The 19191-nt window shown below is 42.3% G+C and overlaps 3 protein-coding genes across 5 annotated transcripts in view; 1 reads left to right on the forward strand and 2 right to left on the reverse strand.

Moving 5' to 3' along the window:
• Positions 1 to 1442, forward strand: part of LOC124277363 — a 59529-nt gene extending 58087 nt beyond the window's left edge. For all 3 annotated transcript variants that reach the window (XM_046713030.1, XM_046713028.1, XM_046713031.1), the window contains 2 exons: positions 785 to 944; positions 1323 to 1442. In XM_046713030.1, coding sequence (XP_046568986.1) covers positions 785 to 944; positions 1323 to 1368 — 206 coding nt within the window. In that variant the 3' untranslated portion in view covers positions 1369 to 1442. The remainder of the gene's footprint in view (positions 1 to 784; positions 945 to 1322) is intronic.
• A 534-nt stretch (positions 1443 to 1976) lies between these two features.
• On the reverse strand, positions 1977 to 4541 carry LOC124277375 (multimerin-2-like). The gene is made up of 2 exons (XM_046713046.1): positions 3440 to 4541; positions 1977 to 2416 (listed from the first exon to the last, which is right to left on the reverse strand). Exons 1-2 carry the CDS (start codon positions 4539 to 4541, stop codon positions 1977 to 1979), a joined length of 1542 nt encoding a protein of 513 aa, XP_046569002.1.
• Positions 4542 to 9922: 5381 nt separating this feature from the next.
• Positions 9923 to 12784, reverse strand: LOC124277376. The gene is made up of 2 exons (XM_046713047.1): positions 12499 to 12784; positions 9923 to 10362 (listed from the first exon to the last, which is right to left on the reverse strand). The coding sequence occupies exons 1-2, from the start codon at positions 12782 to 12784 to the stop codon at positions 9923 to 9925; spliced, it is 726 nt and encodes a 241-aa protein (XP_046569003.1).
• Positions 12785 to 19191: the final 6407 nt, after the last annotated feature.

Consider the following 19191-nt stretch of genomic DNA (forward strand, 5'->3'; position numbering starts at 1 on the left):
ACACTTTTCATGTTTTGAGAGATCATTTTTGGCCACGAAGAGAAATGAAATTATCCACATTCTTACTATCACTGATGCGTGAAATGGCTCTCAGGTTTTATATAAGCATGCACACATACATGTCCAGACAGATAGAAAAACTGATGCTGTAATTGGTTGTCTTTTTTACCATTGCCTTTCTAAATGCTTTAGTGGAGGCACGGTAGGGCACAATGCAGAGTTGTCCCATGAACATGCCAGAAACCAATGATAGTGGATTCTAGTTGTTTCTAGATTTGTCAGCCCTATACCCGTGCACATGGGTATAACCAGCGTCCCAAGCGTCTAAGACCTGCATCACTTCGGGTTTTCCTCCTGTATTAAGCTGACCTACCACAATATAAATGCATACTGTTTAAAGTGGCTTTCAATCCATATCGCTCCGTGCTTTGGAGCGCATGTTTTAAGGAAATCAGCATTAAGGTAAACACCTCAAAATCTTATGGGAAATATAGTGGCGACTGTCTTAAAGCTGCCACAAGAGAAAATATTGTACTATTGGTATCAGTTTTCTGAAGGACAGACCAAATTTTCGCCAACTTTTGTGCTAGTTTGTATTTATCATTGGTTTTCCTATGGAGATTCGTTGCTAAGTAGGTTACAGCTTCTTTGAATCGTGCTGTATGTAGATCCTTAAGACTGCATATGTGTGGACGTTTGGGATTGTCTCCTGTGATCAGGACATGTACAAGCTTTGTAATATTCACCCAAGTACATGTATACCAATAAAGTCAGTTTCTACCAGATGGCAGGTACTTCGGTAAGAGCAAGCGGTCCCGGAAGATGTCTACCCAGCTGTTGTCCTGTGTATTTGACACACTATACAAGTGCTTCCTATACGACAGTTTGATGGCTTTGTATCTGCCGAGAGGTTCGAAACACTCATGCAACCAATCGTTGACCGAGTAAGTCACAATTAAATCAAACCCACGAAAGTTCAGATAAGAATTGGTGTTCAGCAACCCATGTTTGCCATAAGATGGACCTAATGGGATTGGGTGGTCAGGCTCGCTGACTTGGTTGACACATGTCATCGTATCCCAATTGCGTAGATCGATGGTCAGGCTGTTGATCACTGGATTGTCTGGTCCAGATTCGATTACTTACAGCCAACAATCAATCAATGACTGCAAGATGTGTTATGATCGTGCAGGTCAAGTTTTCTGCCCTGGAAGTGATAGAAGAGTTCCACAAGAAGCTCCTGGATGACTTCTTGCCACTACTACCGGAGACCATTCCTTTCCTAGCTGAACTCATTTTAATTTGTTTGTCTTTTTGTTTAGTCAGATGAAAATGAAGAAGTTGAGAAACGCTGCCAGACTGTCATAGCGGACATGGAGAGGACCCTGGGAGAACCCTTACAGAAATACTTCTAACTGGGGAATACCTGATCTTCTAGCATCATGTGTGTATGCTTTAGGCAATAAACATGATTTTAAAACATGGTATTGGTCATATTTTGTTCTCCTGTAGATGTTGATCCTTAGCCACCTATGAATCTTGAAAACGTTATGTCAACATAGTTGCGTGGATGGTTGCTCATAGTATTCATGTGATAATTTACTGGCAATCAGCATAGAGATAACTGCAGCTTCAAAACAGATCTTGCTTCTGAAATGGCCATGATGATAACTAAATTACGTTGTATTGTTTGTTGTTTAGTGTGACCTGTGAAATTATAGAGGCTTAGATGACAAGGCGGAAACGGCATGGTCATAACCCGTGTCTTTGAGATATGATACAATCTGCAGAGTCACAGTGTCTGACCATATCGTAAGTCATCATAAGGTCCTGGACCTAACAAACTCAAGGTTGAATGAGTGAATTTTGTTTCAAGTAAACCAGTGACTTCACAAATTTTCATGATCACACATTTTGGTTGCTTGGTAACTGCTAAAAGGGTCCTAATGGATTGAAGTGGATGCCCGGTAATAAAATTAGTCCACTGTTAAAAGGGCACCACCAAAGAAGGATTTTGGCCTTGTGTCAAAGCCACCTGGGACAACAGAGACAGCAGTTGCCCACCATGCAAACTTTTCAAACTCCACCCATACTGCCTCGCCCTTCTGCAGATGACTAACACACGTAGCGGAAATAACGGACTCATCATCTGTAGACGTTGATGCAGACCAACCACTGCCGATTGACCTTCCCGACTGTTTGATAGTCATGTGCGGAGTGTAGGCGTAGGAATTGATACGCAATTCTGTCCAGAACATGTAGGTTCCGGAGACTGGTGCTGTGAAATTCCCGGTTGTGTGGTTGTAGCCAGATCCGATGTTGTAGATGGTGCTATCGTACACCACGGGGTGTTGTGACGTTACATTGCGGGACTTTGATGCATACGCCTGGAAAGCCACGGCTCGGGTTTTGGATGCTGCGATGAAAGAACACGTGGTTAAATGTATAATGTAATATTTTCTGTATTGGAAATGTAAGAATCTCTGCAAGTGCCTAACCATCACTGATTAGCAATCGAATCAAGAGTAGAAAAGCAGTAGGTGCAAATACAACCTAGACCCCAAACCTATGGTATAAAAAACGCCAACAAGTAACGCCCGAAATATTTGGAACACAAACATTGGTGTACAGCTAGACAAAATGCCAAGTCTCCCAGGGCAGTCAAAATGCCAGGTCAAATGTATCATTCCTACCTATTAGTTTGCTTCACGTCATCAGTTTGACGATGTTCCCTCCCCAATCGGCTGACAGTCGCTAGATGACAACCTTGCAATATCCCTCAGTGACATGCCAGCATTCAGCATACCAATAAAATGCTCTCTTTGTCAGTTGTGAGTTTGAGCAGGATCCATATTTGCTTATCAACAACAAAATCAATTGATTTTCCATGTTTTCTAGATAAAACTTGATACTTGATACACGTATTGCACGTGATTCTCGCCTTTGCCTCGTAGGACGTGAATATTTAAAACCAATGTGTGGTGCGTCCGAAATGTTCAAACTAATCATTGGGATTAAAATCAGAGTCGTTGCGATACTTTTGTGTATCTTTTCAGAGCCCCATAGTTTTAAACACACAAGCAGCAATCTCGTGACTTGGCTTATCATAACAGGTACCTTAGGTTTTTACATATTAGTTTTAATAACTATCTGTGGAGCCATGTTGTTCAGATAATTTCAAAATTAAGTGATTTTACAGTCGTAAAAACTTCACTAACATTTGATAGTTTCAATTTGTCAATCATGACGAGTTGTTCAGTTGATCTTTTCTCAAAATATATATTCCCACATACTATGCAGTGTTATTGTGTGTATTAATTTCATAAGGTAAGGTTTATTATATTTATCAAGCTCAATTTTCCATGTTCAGGGCAATTAATGTGTACTTTTTCACCATAAAAACTAAACGCCAAATGCATAGAAGATAACTGGATCTTACCCAGAGTTTTGTTCAGCGCATGCACGTCGGAGTTCGTCATTGTGATGTCCTCCCGAGTCGTGTTGAGGTCAGACTCGAGGGAGAGGAGGTTCTGTTGGACGTTGTGAATATAAACGGAAGTACAATTCATATCCATTTCCAAACGGTTAAGTTGAGCCGTCATACTCGCATCAGTTGAGTTCACATTCTTCTCACACTGCTTCAATTGGGCCCACGTATCTTGTGCTAGAGTCTTCAGTGACTGCCTGTGAGCAATGAGCTGTATCACAGAAGATGTATTTGCTGCAACTTGTCGTGCTTCTGACTGAACTTCACGAACGGTTATGTTTAAGAAGGACAATTTCTTATCCATTGCTGTTATGTCCGACTGGAGGGAACTGAATAAATGAGAATCAGATTTCAGCGCTGTACACTCCGCAGTTACATTTCTAAGCGCAGAAGATATATTCCGCTTAAAGCTATTGATGTCGGCCTGGACCTCTGAAAGTGTGTGTGCCGTGGTGTTGAGGTCGCTGTGAACTGATTGCACATCCAGAACAATTGCCCTTATAACATCCTGGTTCGCTGTAAAGCTCCCATTCAAGGAAACGAGAAGAGAATCGTTGGAGGTTGAACTCAGAGGATGAAAATCTAGACCGGTGTTTTCCACTTTTGATTTCACGATTCCGAGTTCGGTTCTCAGTATGGTCATGTTGTTTTTGAGAGACAAAATCTCAGCAGCTGCAGATTGTTGAAGCCCCTTGTTTGTCATGAGGTCTGTCTGGGCGGCCTGAAGGTCTTTCTTTATAGTTTGAAGATCGGTCTGTGTATGTTGAAGGTCGACCTTTGTTGCCTGCAGTTCTGTGCGAGACGTCTGTAGTTCCTGCTTTGTAATATTCAGATCTGTTTGAGTTACCTGCAGTTCTGTGCGAGACGTCTGTAGTTCCTGTTTTGTAATATTCAGATCTGCCTGTGTGAGCTGGAGTGTTTCGTTCGTAGTCCGCAGATCTATCTGCAACCTGCTTGTGTCCTTGTGAAGAGTGTCCACAGTCTGTTCGAGGAGAGTGATGTGACTCAAGATAGTGGTAAGGTTGACAGTACCGTCGGATTTCGTTAACGGCATAATCAGTCCGGAGATGTAAGGTAGGAATATACACAAACGGAAAACTGCTTCAAACATCATGGCTTACTGGTACCAGATGAAAATTCAAGCGCAGTGCCAATGGTTTTATACCTTATCTAACTGTCTGACACCACGTGACAGAGACGTCGATGATGTAAAACTAGGAACTCGAAAGGAAAAATTATTTAAATGAAAATGTATGCAATGTGTATCTCTGTGATATACATCAACAGCCAAATATGTGATTATATACCGTTGATGTGTTTCAGTTTTGGCACTTTATACCTTTGATGTATCCTTACGCTTCTCTGCTTTTGCGTAATAATGGAATATTTCTGGGATATACACAAGACTATTTGTCGGGACTCTCTTGTGCCTGTGACGTAGTTGCAGATAAGATTATTCCAAAAATAATGCATGTGGCAAACTGTTGCTTCTCACGATAGGAGAATAAGTATGTCTCTTCGCTAAAGTAATAAAACAATGAAGAGTTGATGAGTGACGAATATCACTTCACAAGTGATCTATCAAGTAAGTGTGGTTTCTTTTTCGTAAATATATATACTGCTATATATTATTCTGCTATTATCGCAAAATCAGTTTGGTTTGTGAGGATTTTCGTGTGAGTAAGTGAGTGAGGTTTACCGCCACTTTTAGCATTATTCCGGCAGAGGACACTATAAATGGGCTTCACCCAATTACGAGTGTGAGAGGAAAGATTCCTGGTAGTTGCTTGAGGTCTTTCACGTTTGCCACAACAAATGAATGGTGCTGCCAAACCTGAAAACAGGATGAAAGTAGGGTTCGTAACCAACGGACCCGTGAAGATCCGGACTAGAATTGATCTTCAGTAACCCATGCTTGTGGTAAGAGGCGACTAACGTGATCGGGTTGTTAGGCTCATTGACTTGGTTGGCACATGTCATCGGTTCCCAGTTGCGTAGATCGATGCTCGTGCTGTTGATCACTGGATTGTCTGGTCCAGATTCGATTATTTACACACCGCCGCCATATAGCTGGAATATTGCTGAATGCGATGTAAAACTAACTCACTCACTCATTCGTAGCCAACGAAAACAGACATCTGTCTTGTCAAATGGAAGCAACCCCTACGCGGCGAATTGCAACACATTATAAACCTATTAGACTCAGTCATGTACCTAAACGAAAATATCCTCTTTCCTCTTAAATCACTCGATATCCATGTCATTTGTTGAGAGACTTGTAATACCCATCTTAAGTAAGTGAAAACATATATTTAGATTAACATATTTGAATATACTGAATATGGAAATATTCTCGTGAGATATTCTTTATTACTGAACTGTAGAAGCTAGTACAACACTCAAAACGGTTATAATGGGTTATTGGTACATGTACGTTTACGTGTTGACAGTGCATGGTGTATTAACGTAGCAAAATTCTGTAGAAGCTGGTCATTTTCTGTTGACATGGGTATACAGAATGCGTAAATTGTGATGTATACTTAGATTGGATATATGACTCCCTAGAATTCATACTGTGGACATATGAGAATAACGTAGTATTCTTTCTGCAGGATTGGTTCTCGGTGGCATGACATGTTTTTTTTTTTAATAATACGTTAGATTTTAATAACCACGTCGAAGCTGCTCTTAATTTCCTCACATTTAAAGTAGTTAAATACTTTTCACACATAAGATGTTGGGGGCGGTGGGGTAGCCTAGTGGTTACAGCGTTCGCTCGTCACGCCGAAGACACGGGTTCGATTCCCCTCATGGGTAAAAAGTGTGAAGTCCATTTCTGGTGTCCCCCACCGTGATATTGCTGGAATATTGCTAAAACTAAAACTCACTCACTCACTCATAAGATGTTGTTTCAGCAGAGAATGCGAATAAGAACATTTTCCAGTTTGTATATTCCTAGTGGATTCTTGGTGAAAGCAATCTTTACATCTTTGTTGAAGAATGGATAAAAAGCTGTAACATCCTCAAATCCCTGCCCAATCCATGTGTATCCAAGACCCAGTTGAAACAGTATAGTTTTAATCAACATATCCCATATGTTTATTTCGAGCATCACTTGCATTTCCAAACAAATACAATAACATCTTAAATGGCTTTTGAGGACTCAACTATTATGAGAACGTTTCAGTGCCAAAATATATATTTCCAATGCATTTAAATTCACTATACCCCAGAACCATGCAACAGAATTGACATGAGAGATGTTCAAACTGGTTGATGGTCACTATGTTACTTGGTCACTCGCGATATACTTTTGTTGTGCTGCGATAATCTTAATATACACCTAAATTACATAACATATTGCATTACTTGTATGATAACTGACTGATGAAAAGTGTTTCATATTTTCACAATACACATGAGAGTGTTGAATTATGTGCTATAAGATTATGCTGAAGGGGTTTTCGGAACACAAATGTTATGCCTTATTCCGATACCAGATAACGTTGTTGTACTGGCAGTAGCCATTTCAAAGGTTTAGCTATGGAGCAAGGGATTCGGCTGTGTCCACCTACGTTGTCCAACACGTACCCATCAGATTGTTGGTATTCAGGTAATATTGGTTTGTTTTGTTTGTGTGGTTTCAGAGGGAAGAATTCAATGATCAATTGTTTCGGGTTTGTTTGCTTGGTGTTTCACGCCAATCACAGCAATGTTCCAGCTTCATGGTGGTGGTCTGTAATGTAATGTCATTTTTGACATCTTTTAATGTCTTGTTTTCTCGAGTATTTGATCTGCTGTATGTTTGCTGCCTTATGGTCTGATACGTTGTCTCAGATTGGTCAAGATTGTCTGGATGACTCGAGATTATTAAAATACTTTCAAAATTAATGTCCACTGCGAGGCGGTGGTCACAAACCCAATAACGGGTACGCACACCGTGAACAGTGAGAGCGGCAGAGCATCGCCCACGCATATAGTCTATCAGATGGTCACTGGAGGCTTGTGAAATGGCATGTCATGTTCTCTTCACCTCACAACCTTTATGTGGCGGATTTGGTATACAGCGTAGACATCTCTCCATTTCATCCCACACGTGCTCAATAAGGAAAATATCCGGTGAATATGCTGGCCAAGGCAGTACTTTGTGCCACTGAAGAAAAGTCAAGAACGACGTTATCATAGTCATTGTCAATCTTGAATCATGAGCACTTATCCCACCCCAGTTCACGTAACCTCCCCTAAGCGATTCATCTCTGCGACACAGGTTTGAATATAACGGTCCTCATGGGTGAGTGAGTTTAGTTTTACGCCGCTTTTAGCAATATTCCAGTAATATCATGACAAGAGACACCAGAAATGGGCTTCACTCTCCTCATGAGATAATCGTACTAATGACCTACCTCAAAGGCAGCGAGTCCCATCTGTTACCATGTAGAATAACGATGAGCTAAACACAAGGCTACCCAACAGCCCCTTTTGGTGTGGACAAACCCAGGAAATATAACATGGGCGAACCGGGTTCATACACGACATACATGGCATTGGCTTTGTTGTAGCTGTTGCAAGTCGAATACATGCCGAGGCCAACAACAGCCGACTAGAAGATGGTTTATTGACATACGACATGATACTGTTGATCGACATTGGGAGTGATGGCATAAGATAATAGGACCTGTTAGTCTCGCAAGGCGCTACTTCCGGTACTAAGCTGGTTCCCAACTTGAGATATGTAAGACGAGAACCAGACTACTTCTGGAACCTGATTTCTGGTGACAAGCGTATATTCAAGAACCAGTTCTGGTTCTAAATTGCGCTACCGCCAAAAATGACTTTACTAGACCGGACCAAGTGTACAACCATGCTTGGCTGTAACAGCTGTTGACAGTCGTAACAGTTGGCTAATTTGGGGATGGTTAGATCGGAAATGTTATATTCCTGCAAGAATTATCAGTTCCTTACTGTCAACTGAGAACCATGAACCAATCAAAAAAAAGTATGAAACGTTGTTTGTCGCCGGAAGAACTAAGGTCTCACGAAGTGTCATGACCTGTTTACGGACCCTATTCCTGCAGAATATAGGTCACCGTAAGTTTTCAGAAGAATGTAATACCTGATCATGAGCACCGTGTGCACGAGGTGCTTGAAAACCTGTGTTTGGATATATCGTAACAGAATCGTTATTCACAGATGGTGCACCGTACAGCATGCCATGTTATATTGTATGTTGTTTGTTGTATGTCAGTAAGGAGAATGTAACAGAATCGTTGCGCACTATTGTCAGAGAAGCATAACGTCATTTACCTCACAGGATTATAGCGACTTAACAGCGTTAAAGATGTCGTTTGGTGACTGAAGGACTAGGTAGCGGCAACACAATGCCACGATGCAAATATCTTTGGTGTCCGACAAAGTGTGAGCAGCAGGGCATGGAATCGATACCTGACGTTTAGGTCAGCTACCCAGTGACATGTGGTCGACAGCGTTACAACAGACAGTGGTAAGACAGGCTACTCCTGACTGCAGCAAGAGGTCATCACTTTGTGACAGCCGCCACACTCAGGAATGACCATTGGTACGTTGATGATTCAGCTCAAACAGTGCACAATCGTCACCGCGAGGATGGTCTCATCCGAATCCCATGGTATACATCCGAATCCCATGGATCCAGTATCACACGCAGGCACGTCTGGATTGTGCTGAAGATCACGTCAATTGGACACATCGATCAGGATTTGGTTCCAGGGGCCCCGTTTCACAAAGCTATCGTAGCGCCATGAAGGATACTTTGCATGTTGTATTCGTCAGAAACACACTATACAATATTTGTAGGGCAGAACAAGCTTATCCTTTTCGCGAACACCTGGTGTCACTGATTTTCAGTGATCCATTCATATACTTTTCACAGCTATTTTTTTTCTTTTACACCAAACAAACGGAATTCGCTTCCGTGGATAATAAAGACTGGACATTCTTTTGCGCTGACTCCTATGTTTGCTAAAATCAGTTGATGATGAGTGGATGGCTTTAGTTATACGCCGCTTTTAGCAATATTCCAACAATATCATCGCGGGGTAAACCAAAAATCGGCTTCACACATTCTACCCATGTGGGGAATCCACCCCGGGCCTTCGGCTTGACGAGCGAAGGCTTTAACTACTAGGCTACCCCATGGCCCCAAATCAGTTGATAACTGCAGCCGTTATTGTTCCTAAACGTTATGCTGGCGCGCATGATGCGTGTTGGTATGGCTTCGATTTGTCGATAAGTGTGTTAAATAAGATGGAATTCATCCAACATATCAGTTTATAATTATACTTTAGAAAGTCAGATCGCTCTTGATTGCCAGTACGAGTATTTTAAGATTGGAAGGCCAATGAAGTTTTCATCAATTAGACCATTAGACAATGTTCAAGCAGATGTCCTGTAATGAAATTAGTCCATTGTCAAAAGGGCACCACCAAAGTAGGATGTAGGATCTCCTACATAGCTGCCTGAAAGAACGGTGACTGTTTCTGGAAATTCTCCACGGTACTGCTCAAACTGCACCCACACTTCCTCGTCCTTCTGCAGCTGACTGACACATGTAGCGGACACTGCGCCCTCACCAGAAGAAGAAAATGAAGCCCAACCACTGCCGATTGTCTTTCCCGATTGTTTGATCGAAGTGGGTGGATAATACCCTAGGGGACGAATGCCCAACTGTATCCAGAACATGTAGGTTCCGTTCACTGGTGCTGTGAACACCCCAGTCGTGGTGTTGTAGCCAGATCCAGTGTCGTAGATGATGCTGTCATATACAACGGGGTGTAGTGACGTTACGTTGAGGGAACTTGATACAAAGGCCTGGAAAGCCTCGGCGCGGGTTTCGGACACTGCGGTAAAGAGCACGTGGTGGAATAAATAATGCAATGTTTCTGTACTGTATATGGAAGAATTCTTGCACGTTTACAAGTATCAACTCTCAAAGTTTAAACTGATAGTTTAAACTGATAGTAATTTAACTACTGACTGCAGCAGACAAACAGTGGGTAGAAACACAAACAACACCCCAGAACATTTGGCAAACAAACCCAGACATTTTTGTACAACCTATCAAAATATCACCTATACGACATATCTAAATGCCAAATCACCCAGACCTTGGAGTACGATCAGTCAAAATGCCAAGTCACCCAGACATTGGTGTAGGACCAGTCAAAATGCCAAGTCACCCAGACATTGGTGTAGGACCAGTCCAGATGCCAAGTCACCCAGACATTGGTGTAGGACCAGTCAAAATGCAAAGTCACCCAGACATTGGTGTAGGACCAGTCCAGATGCCAAGTCACCCAGACATTGGTGTAGGACCAGTCCAGATGCCAAGTCACCCAGACATTGGTGTAGGACCAGTCCAGATGCCAAGTCACCCAGACATTGGTGTAGGACCAGTCCAAATGCCAAGTCACCCAGACATTGGTGTAGGACCAGTCCATATGCCAAGTCACCCAGACATTGGTGTAGGACCAGTCCAGATGCCAAGTCACCCAGACATTGGTGTAGGACCAGTCCAGATGCCAAGTCACCCAGACATTGGTGTAGGACCAGTCCAGATGCCAAGTCACCCAGACATTGGTGTAGGACCAGTCCAGATGCCAAGTCACCCAGACATTGGTGTAGGACCAGTCCAGATGCCAAGTCACCCAGACATTGGTGTAGGACCAGTCCAGATGCCAAGTCACCCAGACATTGGTGTAGGACCAGTCCAGATGCCAAGTCACCCAGACATTGGTGTAGGACTAGTCCAGATGCCAAGTCACCCAGACATTGGTGTAGGACCAGTCCAGATGCCAAGTCACTCAGACATTGGTGTAGGACCAGTCCAGATGCAAAGTCACCCAGACATTGGACCAGGACCAGTCAAGATGCCAAGTCACCCACACATTGGTGTAGGACCAGTCCAGATGCCAAGTCACCCAGACATTGGTGTAGGACCAGTCAAAATGCCAAGTAACCCAGACATTGGTTTAGGACCAGTCCAGATTGCAAGTCACCCAGACATTGGTGTAGGACTAGTCCAAATGCCAAGTCACTCAGACATTGGTGTAGGACCAGTCCAGATGCAAAGTCACCCAGACATTGGTGTAGGACGAGTCAAAATGCAAAGTCACCCAGACATTGGTTTAGGACCAGTCCAGATGCCAAGTCACCCACACATTGGTGTAGGACTAGTCCAGATGCTAAGTCACTCAGACATTGGTGTAGGACCAGCCCAGATGCCAAGTCACCCAGACATTGGTGTAGGACCAGTCCAGATGCCAAGTCACCCAGACATTGGTGTAGGACCAGTCCAGATTGCAAGTCACCCAGACATTGGTGTAGGACCAGTCCAGATGCCAAGTCACCCAGACATTGGTGTAGGACGAGTCAAAATGCCAAGTCACCCAGACATTGGTGTAGGACCAGTCCAGATGCCAAGTCACCCAGACATTGGTGTAGGACCAGTCCAGATGCCAAGTCACCCAGACATTGATGTAGGACCAGTCCAGATGCCAAGTCACCCAGACATTGGTGTAGGACCAGTCCACATGCCAAGTCACCCAGACATTGGAGCAGGACCAGTCCAGATGCCAAGTCACCCAGACATTGGTGTAGGACCAGTCAAAATGCCAAGTCACCCACACCTTGGTGTAGGACCAGTCCAGATGCCAAGTCACCCAAACCTTGGTGTACGACATATCTAAATGCCAAATCTCCCAGACGTTGGTGTAGGACCAGTCCAGATGCCAAGTCACCCAGACATTGGTGTAGGACCAGTCCAGATGCCAAGTCACCCAGACATTGGTGTAGGACCAGTCCAGATTCCAAGTCACCCAGACATGTAGGTGCAACCATTCAAAATGCCAAGTCGCCTTTCCAAGGTAATTAATCAACTAATTATAATGATACAGCAGTCTCGTGACGAGGCTTATTAAAACTGTGTTACGTTAGGTTTTCCATACTAGTTTTAAAGACTTGGTTGTCACACTGACCTGAGTTCAGATGTTTGAATTGTAAACCCTTTGTCATGAGGTCTGTCTGGGCGGACTGAAGGTCTTTCTTTGTAGTTTGAAGATCCGTAAGTTGAAGGTCTGTTGTGAGCTGTGAAGTCTTCCGTTCGTAGCCTGTGTCCAGTCTTTCGTTCGTTGTCCGCAGATCAATCTGCAACCTATCTGTGACCTTGTGAAGAGTGTCCACAGTCTGTTCCAGGAGAGTGATGTGACTCAAGATACTGGTAAGGTCGGCACTACCGTCGGATTTCGTTAACGGCAGAATCATTCCGGAGATGTAAGGTAGGAATATACACAAACGGAAAACTGCTTCAAACATCATGGCTTACTTGTACTAGATGAAAATTCAAGCGCAGTGACAATGATTTTATACCTTATCTAACTGTCTGACACCACGTGACAGAGACGTCGTCGATGTAAAACTAGGAACTAGAAAGGAAAAAAATATTTAAATTAAAATGTATACGCCATATGTATCTCTGTGATATAACTCAACAGCCAAATATGTGAATATATACCCTTGGTGTGTTTCAGTTTGGGCACTTTTACCTTTGATGTATCCTTACGCTTCTCTACTTCTACGTAATAATGGAATATTTCTGGGATGTGCTCAAGACAATTTAACTATTTGTCGGGACACACTCTTAAGCCTGTGACGTAGTTGAAGATAAGATTATTCCAAAAATATGCAGGTGGCAGACTGTTGCTTCTCACGATAGGAGAATAAGTATGGTTCTTCGGTAAAGTAATAAAACAATGAAGAGTTGATGAGTGCCGAATATCACTATCACAAAATCTACAAAGTGTTTTGTTTTTTTCCGTAAATATATATACTGCTATATATACTCTCCAAAAAGAAACGCATATAGGAATTTCAACTGTATTTCTATGTGTATTTTGAAACATCTTGTAGGCGTTATGAGTCAATGAAATAGAGCGAAATTGCACACTGGGAATGCAGACTTATCCGTCTTTGGCACTCGAGGAAAGTCAGTTTGAGTGTCACATGGAGACGTGTGGTGGCGCTGAAGTCAATACCTCGTGTAACCACCGTGGGCATCCAGAACTGCACGGCATCGCCTCGGCATCGAACGAATAAATCTCAGAATCTCGTGTTGCTCAATCGCAGACCACTCTGCCTGTAGAGTCAACAATATTCCAAATACAGTGAATAATCGACAGACAGCGATCAACCTTTTATACCCATCATTGAGACTATCTGATCCCCAACTTTCACGTGCATTGCATGCGAATTGTGTATTCTGTGACACTACACGCCAAAATTGAAAATCATGCTGTTTAATACGGGTATTTTACGGATGGTGCGTTTTGATGTGATGTTTCAAAACATAAACACCATAGGACTGATAAATAGAGCAAAACCTTTTGTAAAATGAATCACGTTTTAATTCATTGCTACATGAAATTGCTATTTTCATGAAGCGTTTCTTTTGGGAGAGTATATTATGCTGGCTGTTATCGCATAATCAGTTTTGTTTGTGTGTGTTTTTGGGTGAGTAAGGAGTGAGGTTTACCGCCGCTTTAGCAATAATATTCCAGCATGAAGCCCATCAGCAAATGACTGGTGCTGCCAAAACCTGAAGAAACAGGATGAACGTAAGGTTCGTAACCAGCGGACCCGTGAAGATCCGGACTAGAATTGATCTTCAGTAACCCATGCTTGTTGGAGGCGACTAACGGATCGGGGATGTCCACGGATCGAATATTTGCCAGACCGTCGCCATATAGCTGGAATATTGCTGAATGCGAAGCGTAAAACTAAACTCACTCACACATTCACTCATCTTCGAGCCAACGGAAAAAACAGACTTGTCTTGTCATCAAAATGGAAGCAACCCTACACGTATGAATTGCAACACATAAACCTATAAGACATTTGAGCCACCTGTGCCCTCATAGTCATGCACCTAAACGAAAGGGTTATCCTCTTTTCCTCTTAAATCGTATCGCTTGAGATACCTTTTATACTCCATCTTAAGGAAAGTGAAAACACATTTGAATAAACATATTTGGATTACTTACTCATTGTGGAAATATTCTCGTGAGATATTCTTCATAAACTGAACTGTAGAAACCAGTACAACTCAAAACGGTTATACTGGGTTATTGGTGCATGTAATGTTTACGTGGTTGATAGTGCATGGTGTACATACGCAGCGCAACAGTCCGTAGAAGCTTGACATTTTCTGTTGATTGATTGGTATACAGAATGCGTAAATTCAGATGTATAATTTTAGATTGGAATATAATGCCTCCCCTTGGTCTTCATACTGTGGACATATGAGAATAACGTGGCATTCATCTTCAATATTATCACTGTTCCACTTTCTGCAGGATTGGTTCTCAGTGGCATGACATGCTCTTTATAATACGTTAGAATTAATAATAAATCCACGTCGAAACTGCTCTTAATTTCCCTCTACATTTAAAGCAGCAGTTAAATACTTTCTACACATAAGATGATATGGTGGTGGGTAACCTAGAGCGTTACAAAGGTTCGATCCGGTTCGATTCCTCACATGGGTAAAATGTGTGAAGCCCATTTCCAGGTGTCCTCTACCGTGATATCAATGGAATATTGCTAAAACTAAAACTCACTAATAATTGAATTACTCACAAGATGTGGTTTCATCAAAGAATGCGAATAAGAACATTTTTCAGTTTTAACATTTCTAGTCCAATCTGGATTGAAAGCAATCTTTACACCTTTGTTGAACAGGGATAAAAAGGCTGTAAATTGATCCCCTAACTCCCCTGCCCAATCCATGCATATCCAAGACCCAGTTGAAACAGTATAGTTCAAATCAACATATTCCATATAAGCCATGGCTGAACATCACTTTTGCATTTTCAAACGAAATACGATAAATATCTTAAATGGCTTTTGAGGACGCATTGAGATGTGTTTCAACCAATATGAGAACGTTTCAGTGCCAATATATATATTTCCAATGCATTTAAATTCACTATATCCCAGAACCATGCAACAGAATTGACATGAGAGATGTTCAAACTGGTTGATGGTCACTATGTTACTTGGTCACTCGCCATATCATTTTGCCTTGCTGCGAGAATCTTAATACACACCTAAATAACATAATTGACTGATGAAAAGTGTTTCATATTTTCACAATACACATGAGAGTGTTGAATTATGTGTTATGCTGAAGGGGTTTTCGGAACACAAATGTTATGCCTTATTCCGATACCAGATAACGTTGTTGTACTGGCAGTAGCCATTTCAAAGGTTTAGCTATCGAGCAAGGGATTCGGCTGTGTCCACCTACTTTGTCCAACACGTACGCATCAGATTTTTGGCATTCAGGTAATATTTGCCGTTTTTGTTTGTTTGGTTTCAGAGGGAAGAATCGCACGATCAACAATGATCAATTGTTTCGGGTTTGTTTGCTTGGTGTTTCACGCCAATCACAGCAATGTTCCAGCTTCCATGGTGGTGGTCTGTAATGTGTAATGTCATTTTTGACATCTTTAATGCCTTGTTTTCCTCGGGCATTTGATCTGCTCTTATGTTTGCTGCCTTATGGTGGTCTGAGAGTTTAGTTTACGCCGCTTTTAGCAATATTCCAGCAATATCACGGCGGGGGACACCAGAAATGGGCTTAACACATTGTGCCCATGTGGGGAATCGAACCCGGGTCTTCGGCGTGACGAGCCAACGCTTTAACCACTAGGCTACCCCACCGCCCCGTGAGAGGAAAGATTCCTGTTAGTTGCTTGAGGTCTTTCACGTTTGCCACTTTGATGAAGCCCATCAACAAATGAATGGTGCTGCCAAACCTGAAAACAGGATGAAAGTAGGGTTCGTAACCAGCGGACCCGTGAAGATCCGGGCTAGAATTGATCTTCAGTAACCCATGCTTGTGGTAAGAGGCGACTAACGGGATCGGGTGGTTAGGCTCGCTGACTTGGTTGGCACATATCATCAGTTCCCATTTGCTTAGATCGATGCTCATGCTGTTGATCACTGGATTGCCCGGTCCAGACTCGATTATTTACAGACCGCCGCCATATAGCTGGAATATTGCTGAGTGCGGCGTAAAACTAAACTCACTCACACACTCACTCATTCGTAGCCAACGAAAACAAACTTCTGTCTTGTCAAAAGGCGAATTGCAACACATTATAAACCTATTAGACTTTTGAGCCACCCGTGACCTCAGTTATGTACCTGAACGAAAATATCCTCTTTCCTCTTAAATCTTACGATATCCATGTCATGTGTTGAGATACTTTTAATACACATCTTATGAAAGTGAAAAGATATTTGAATACACATATTTGGATTACTTACTGATTGTAGAAATATTCTCTGGAGATTTTCTTTATTACTGAACGGTTGAAACTAGTACAACTGAAAACGGTTATAATGGATTATTGGTACATGTACGTTTACGTGTTGACAGTGCATGGTATATTAACGTAGCAACATTCTGTAGAAGCTGGACATTTTCTGTTGACATTGGTATACAGAATGCGTAAATTGTGATGTATACTTAGATTGGATATAATGCCTCCTTGGTCTTTATACTGTGGACATACGAGGATAACGTGGTATACATCTTCAATATTATCAGTGTTCCACTTTCTGCAGGATTAGTTCTCAGTAGCATGACATGTTTTTTTATAATACGTTAGATTATAATAACCACATCAAAACTGCTCTTACTTTCCTCACATTTAAAGTAGTTAAATACTTTTCACACATAAGATGTTGGGGGCGGTGGGGTAGCCTAGTGGTTACAGCGTTCGCTCATCACGCCGAAGACACGGGTTCGATTCCCCAATTGGGTAAAATGTGTGAAGCCCATTTCAGGTGTCCCCCACCGTGATATTGCTGGAATATTGCTAAGACTAAAACTCACACACTCACTCACTCACAAGATGTTGTTTCAGCAAAGAAGGCAAATAAGAACATTTTCCAGTTTGAATATTAATAGTCCATTTATGGTGAAAGCAATCTTTACATCTTTGATGAAAAATGGATAAAAAAAGATGTAACATCCTCAACTCCCTGCCCAATCCATGCATATCCAAGACCCAGTTGAAACAGTATAGTTTTAATCAACATAGCCCATATCTTTATTTCGAGCATCACTTGCATTTCCAAACAAATACAATACCATTTTAAATGGCTTTTAAGGACGCATTGAGATGAGTTTAAACCAATATGAGAACGTTTCAGTGCCAATATATATATTTCCAATGCATTGAAATTCACTATACCCCAGAACCAGGCAACAGAATTGACATGAGAGATGTTCAAACTGGTTGATGGTCACTATGTTACTTGGTCACTCGCCATATCATTTTGCCTTATGACATCTTTTAATGTCTTGTTTTCTCGAGCATTTGATCTGCTGTATGTTTGCTGCCTTATGGTCTGATACGTTGTCTCAGATTGGTCAAGACTGTCTGGTTGACTGGAGATTATTAAAATACTTTCGAAATTAATGTCCACTGCGAGGCGGTGGTCACAAACCCAATAACGGGTACGCACACCGTGAACAGTGAGACCGGCAGAGCATCGCCCACGCATATAGTCTATCAGATGGTCACTGGAGGCTGGTGGAATGGTATGTCATGTTCTCTACAACTCACACACTTTATGTGGCGGATTTGGTATACAGAGTAGACGTCTCTCCATTTCATCCCACACGTGCTCACCGGGAAATATCCGGTGAATATGCAGGCCAAGGCAGTACTTTGTGCCACTGAAGAAAAGCCAAAGCAACTCTAGGCGCGTAAGGACGACGTTATCATAGTCATTGTCAATCTTGAAACATGACGTTGAAGAAACTGTATTGCCACTGGTCCGAAAATCCTATCTCTGTAGCCCACACCTATCAAATTGCCCTAAACAGCAGCTGTTTTAAAAGGGGTTCCCTGATGAGCACTTATCCCACCCCAGTTCACGTAACCTCCTGGAAGCGATTCCTCTCTGCGACACAGGCTTGAGCATAACGGTACCGGTACTCTTGAGTGAGTGAGTTTAGTTTTCCTCTTTTAGCAATATTTCAGCAATATCATGACAAGAGACACTAGAAATGGGCTTCACACTCCACATGAGATAATGGTGCTGACCTACCTCAAAGACTGTGAGTCCCATCTGTTGCCATGTATAATCGCGAACCACAAGGCTACCCAACAGCCCCTTTTGATGTGGACAACCCCAGGAAATATAACATGGGCGAAATGGGTTCATACACGACATACATGGCACTGACTTTGTTGTAGCTGTTGCAAAGTCGAATACATGCCGAGGCCAAAACAGCCGACTGGAAGATGGTTTATTTACATAGGACACGATACTGTTGATGGACATTAAGAGAGATGGCATAAGATAATAGGGCCTGTAAGTCTCGCGAGACGCTACTTGCGGTACGAAGCTGGTTCCCAACTTCCGATATGTCAGACGGGGCCCAGCTAACTTCCGGTACCAGATTTCCGGTGACAAGCGTATATTCAAGAACCAGTTCTGGTTCTAAATTGTGCCACCGCCAAAAAAAGACTTTACTAGACCAGACCAAGTGTACAACCATGCTTGGCTGTAACAGCGGTTGACAGTAACCGTTTGCTAATTTGTGGATGGTAAGATCGGAAATATTTTATTCCTGCAAGAATTATCTTACTATC

The sequence above is a fragment of the Haliotis rubra genome, unplaced genomic scaffold (assembly GCF_003918875.1).
Source record: "Haliotis rubra isolate DU_JTF1 unplaced genomic scaffold, ASM391887v1 Scf220, whole genome shotgun sequence".
Classification (NCBI taxonomy): domain Eukaryota; kingdom Metazoa; phylum Mollusca; class Gastropoda; order Lepetellida; family Haliotidae; genus Haliotis; species Haliotis rubra.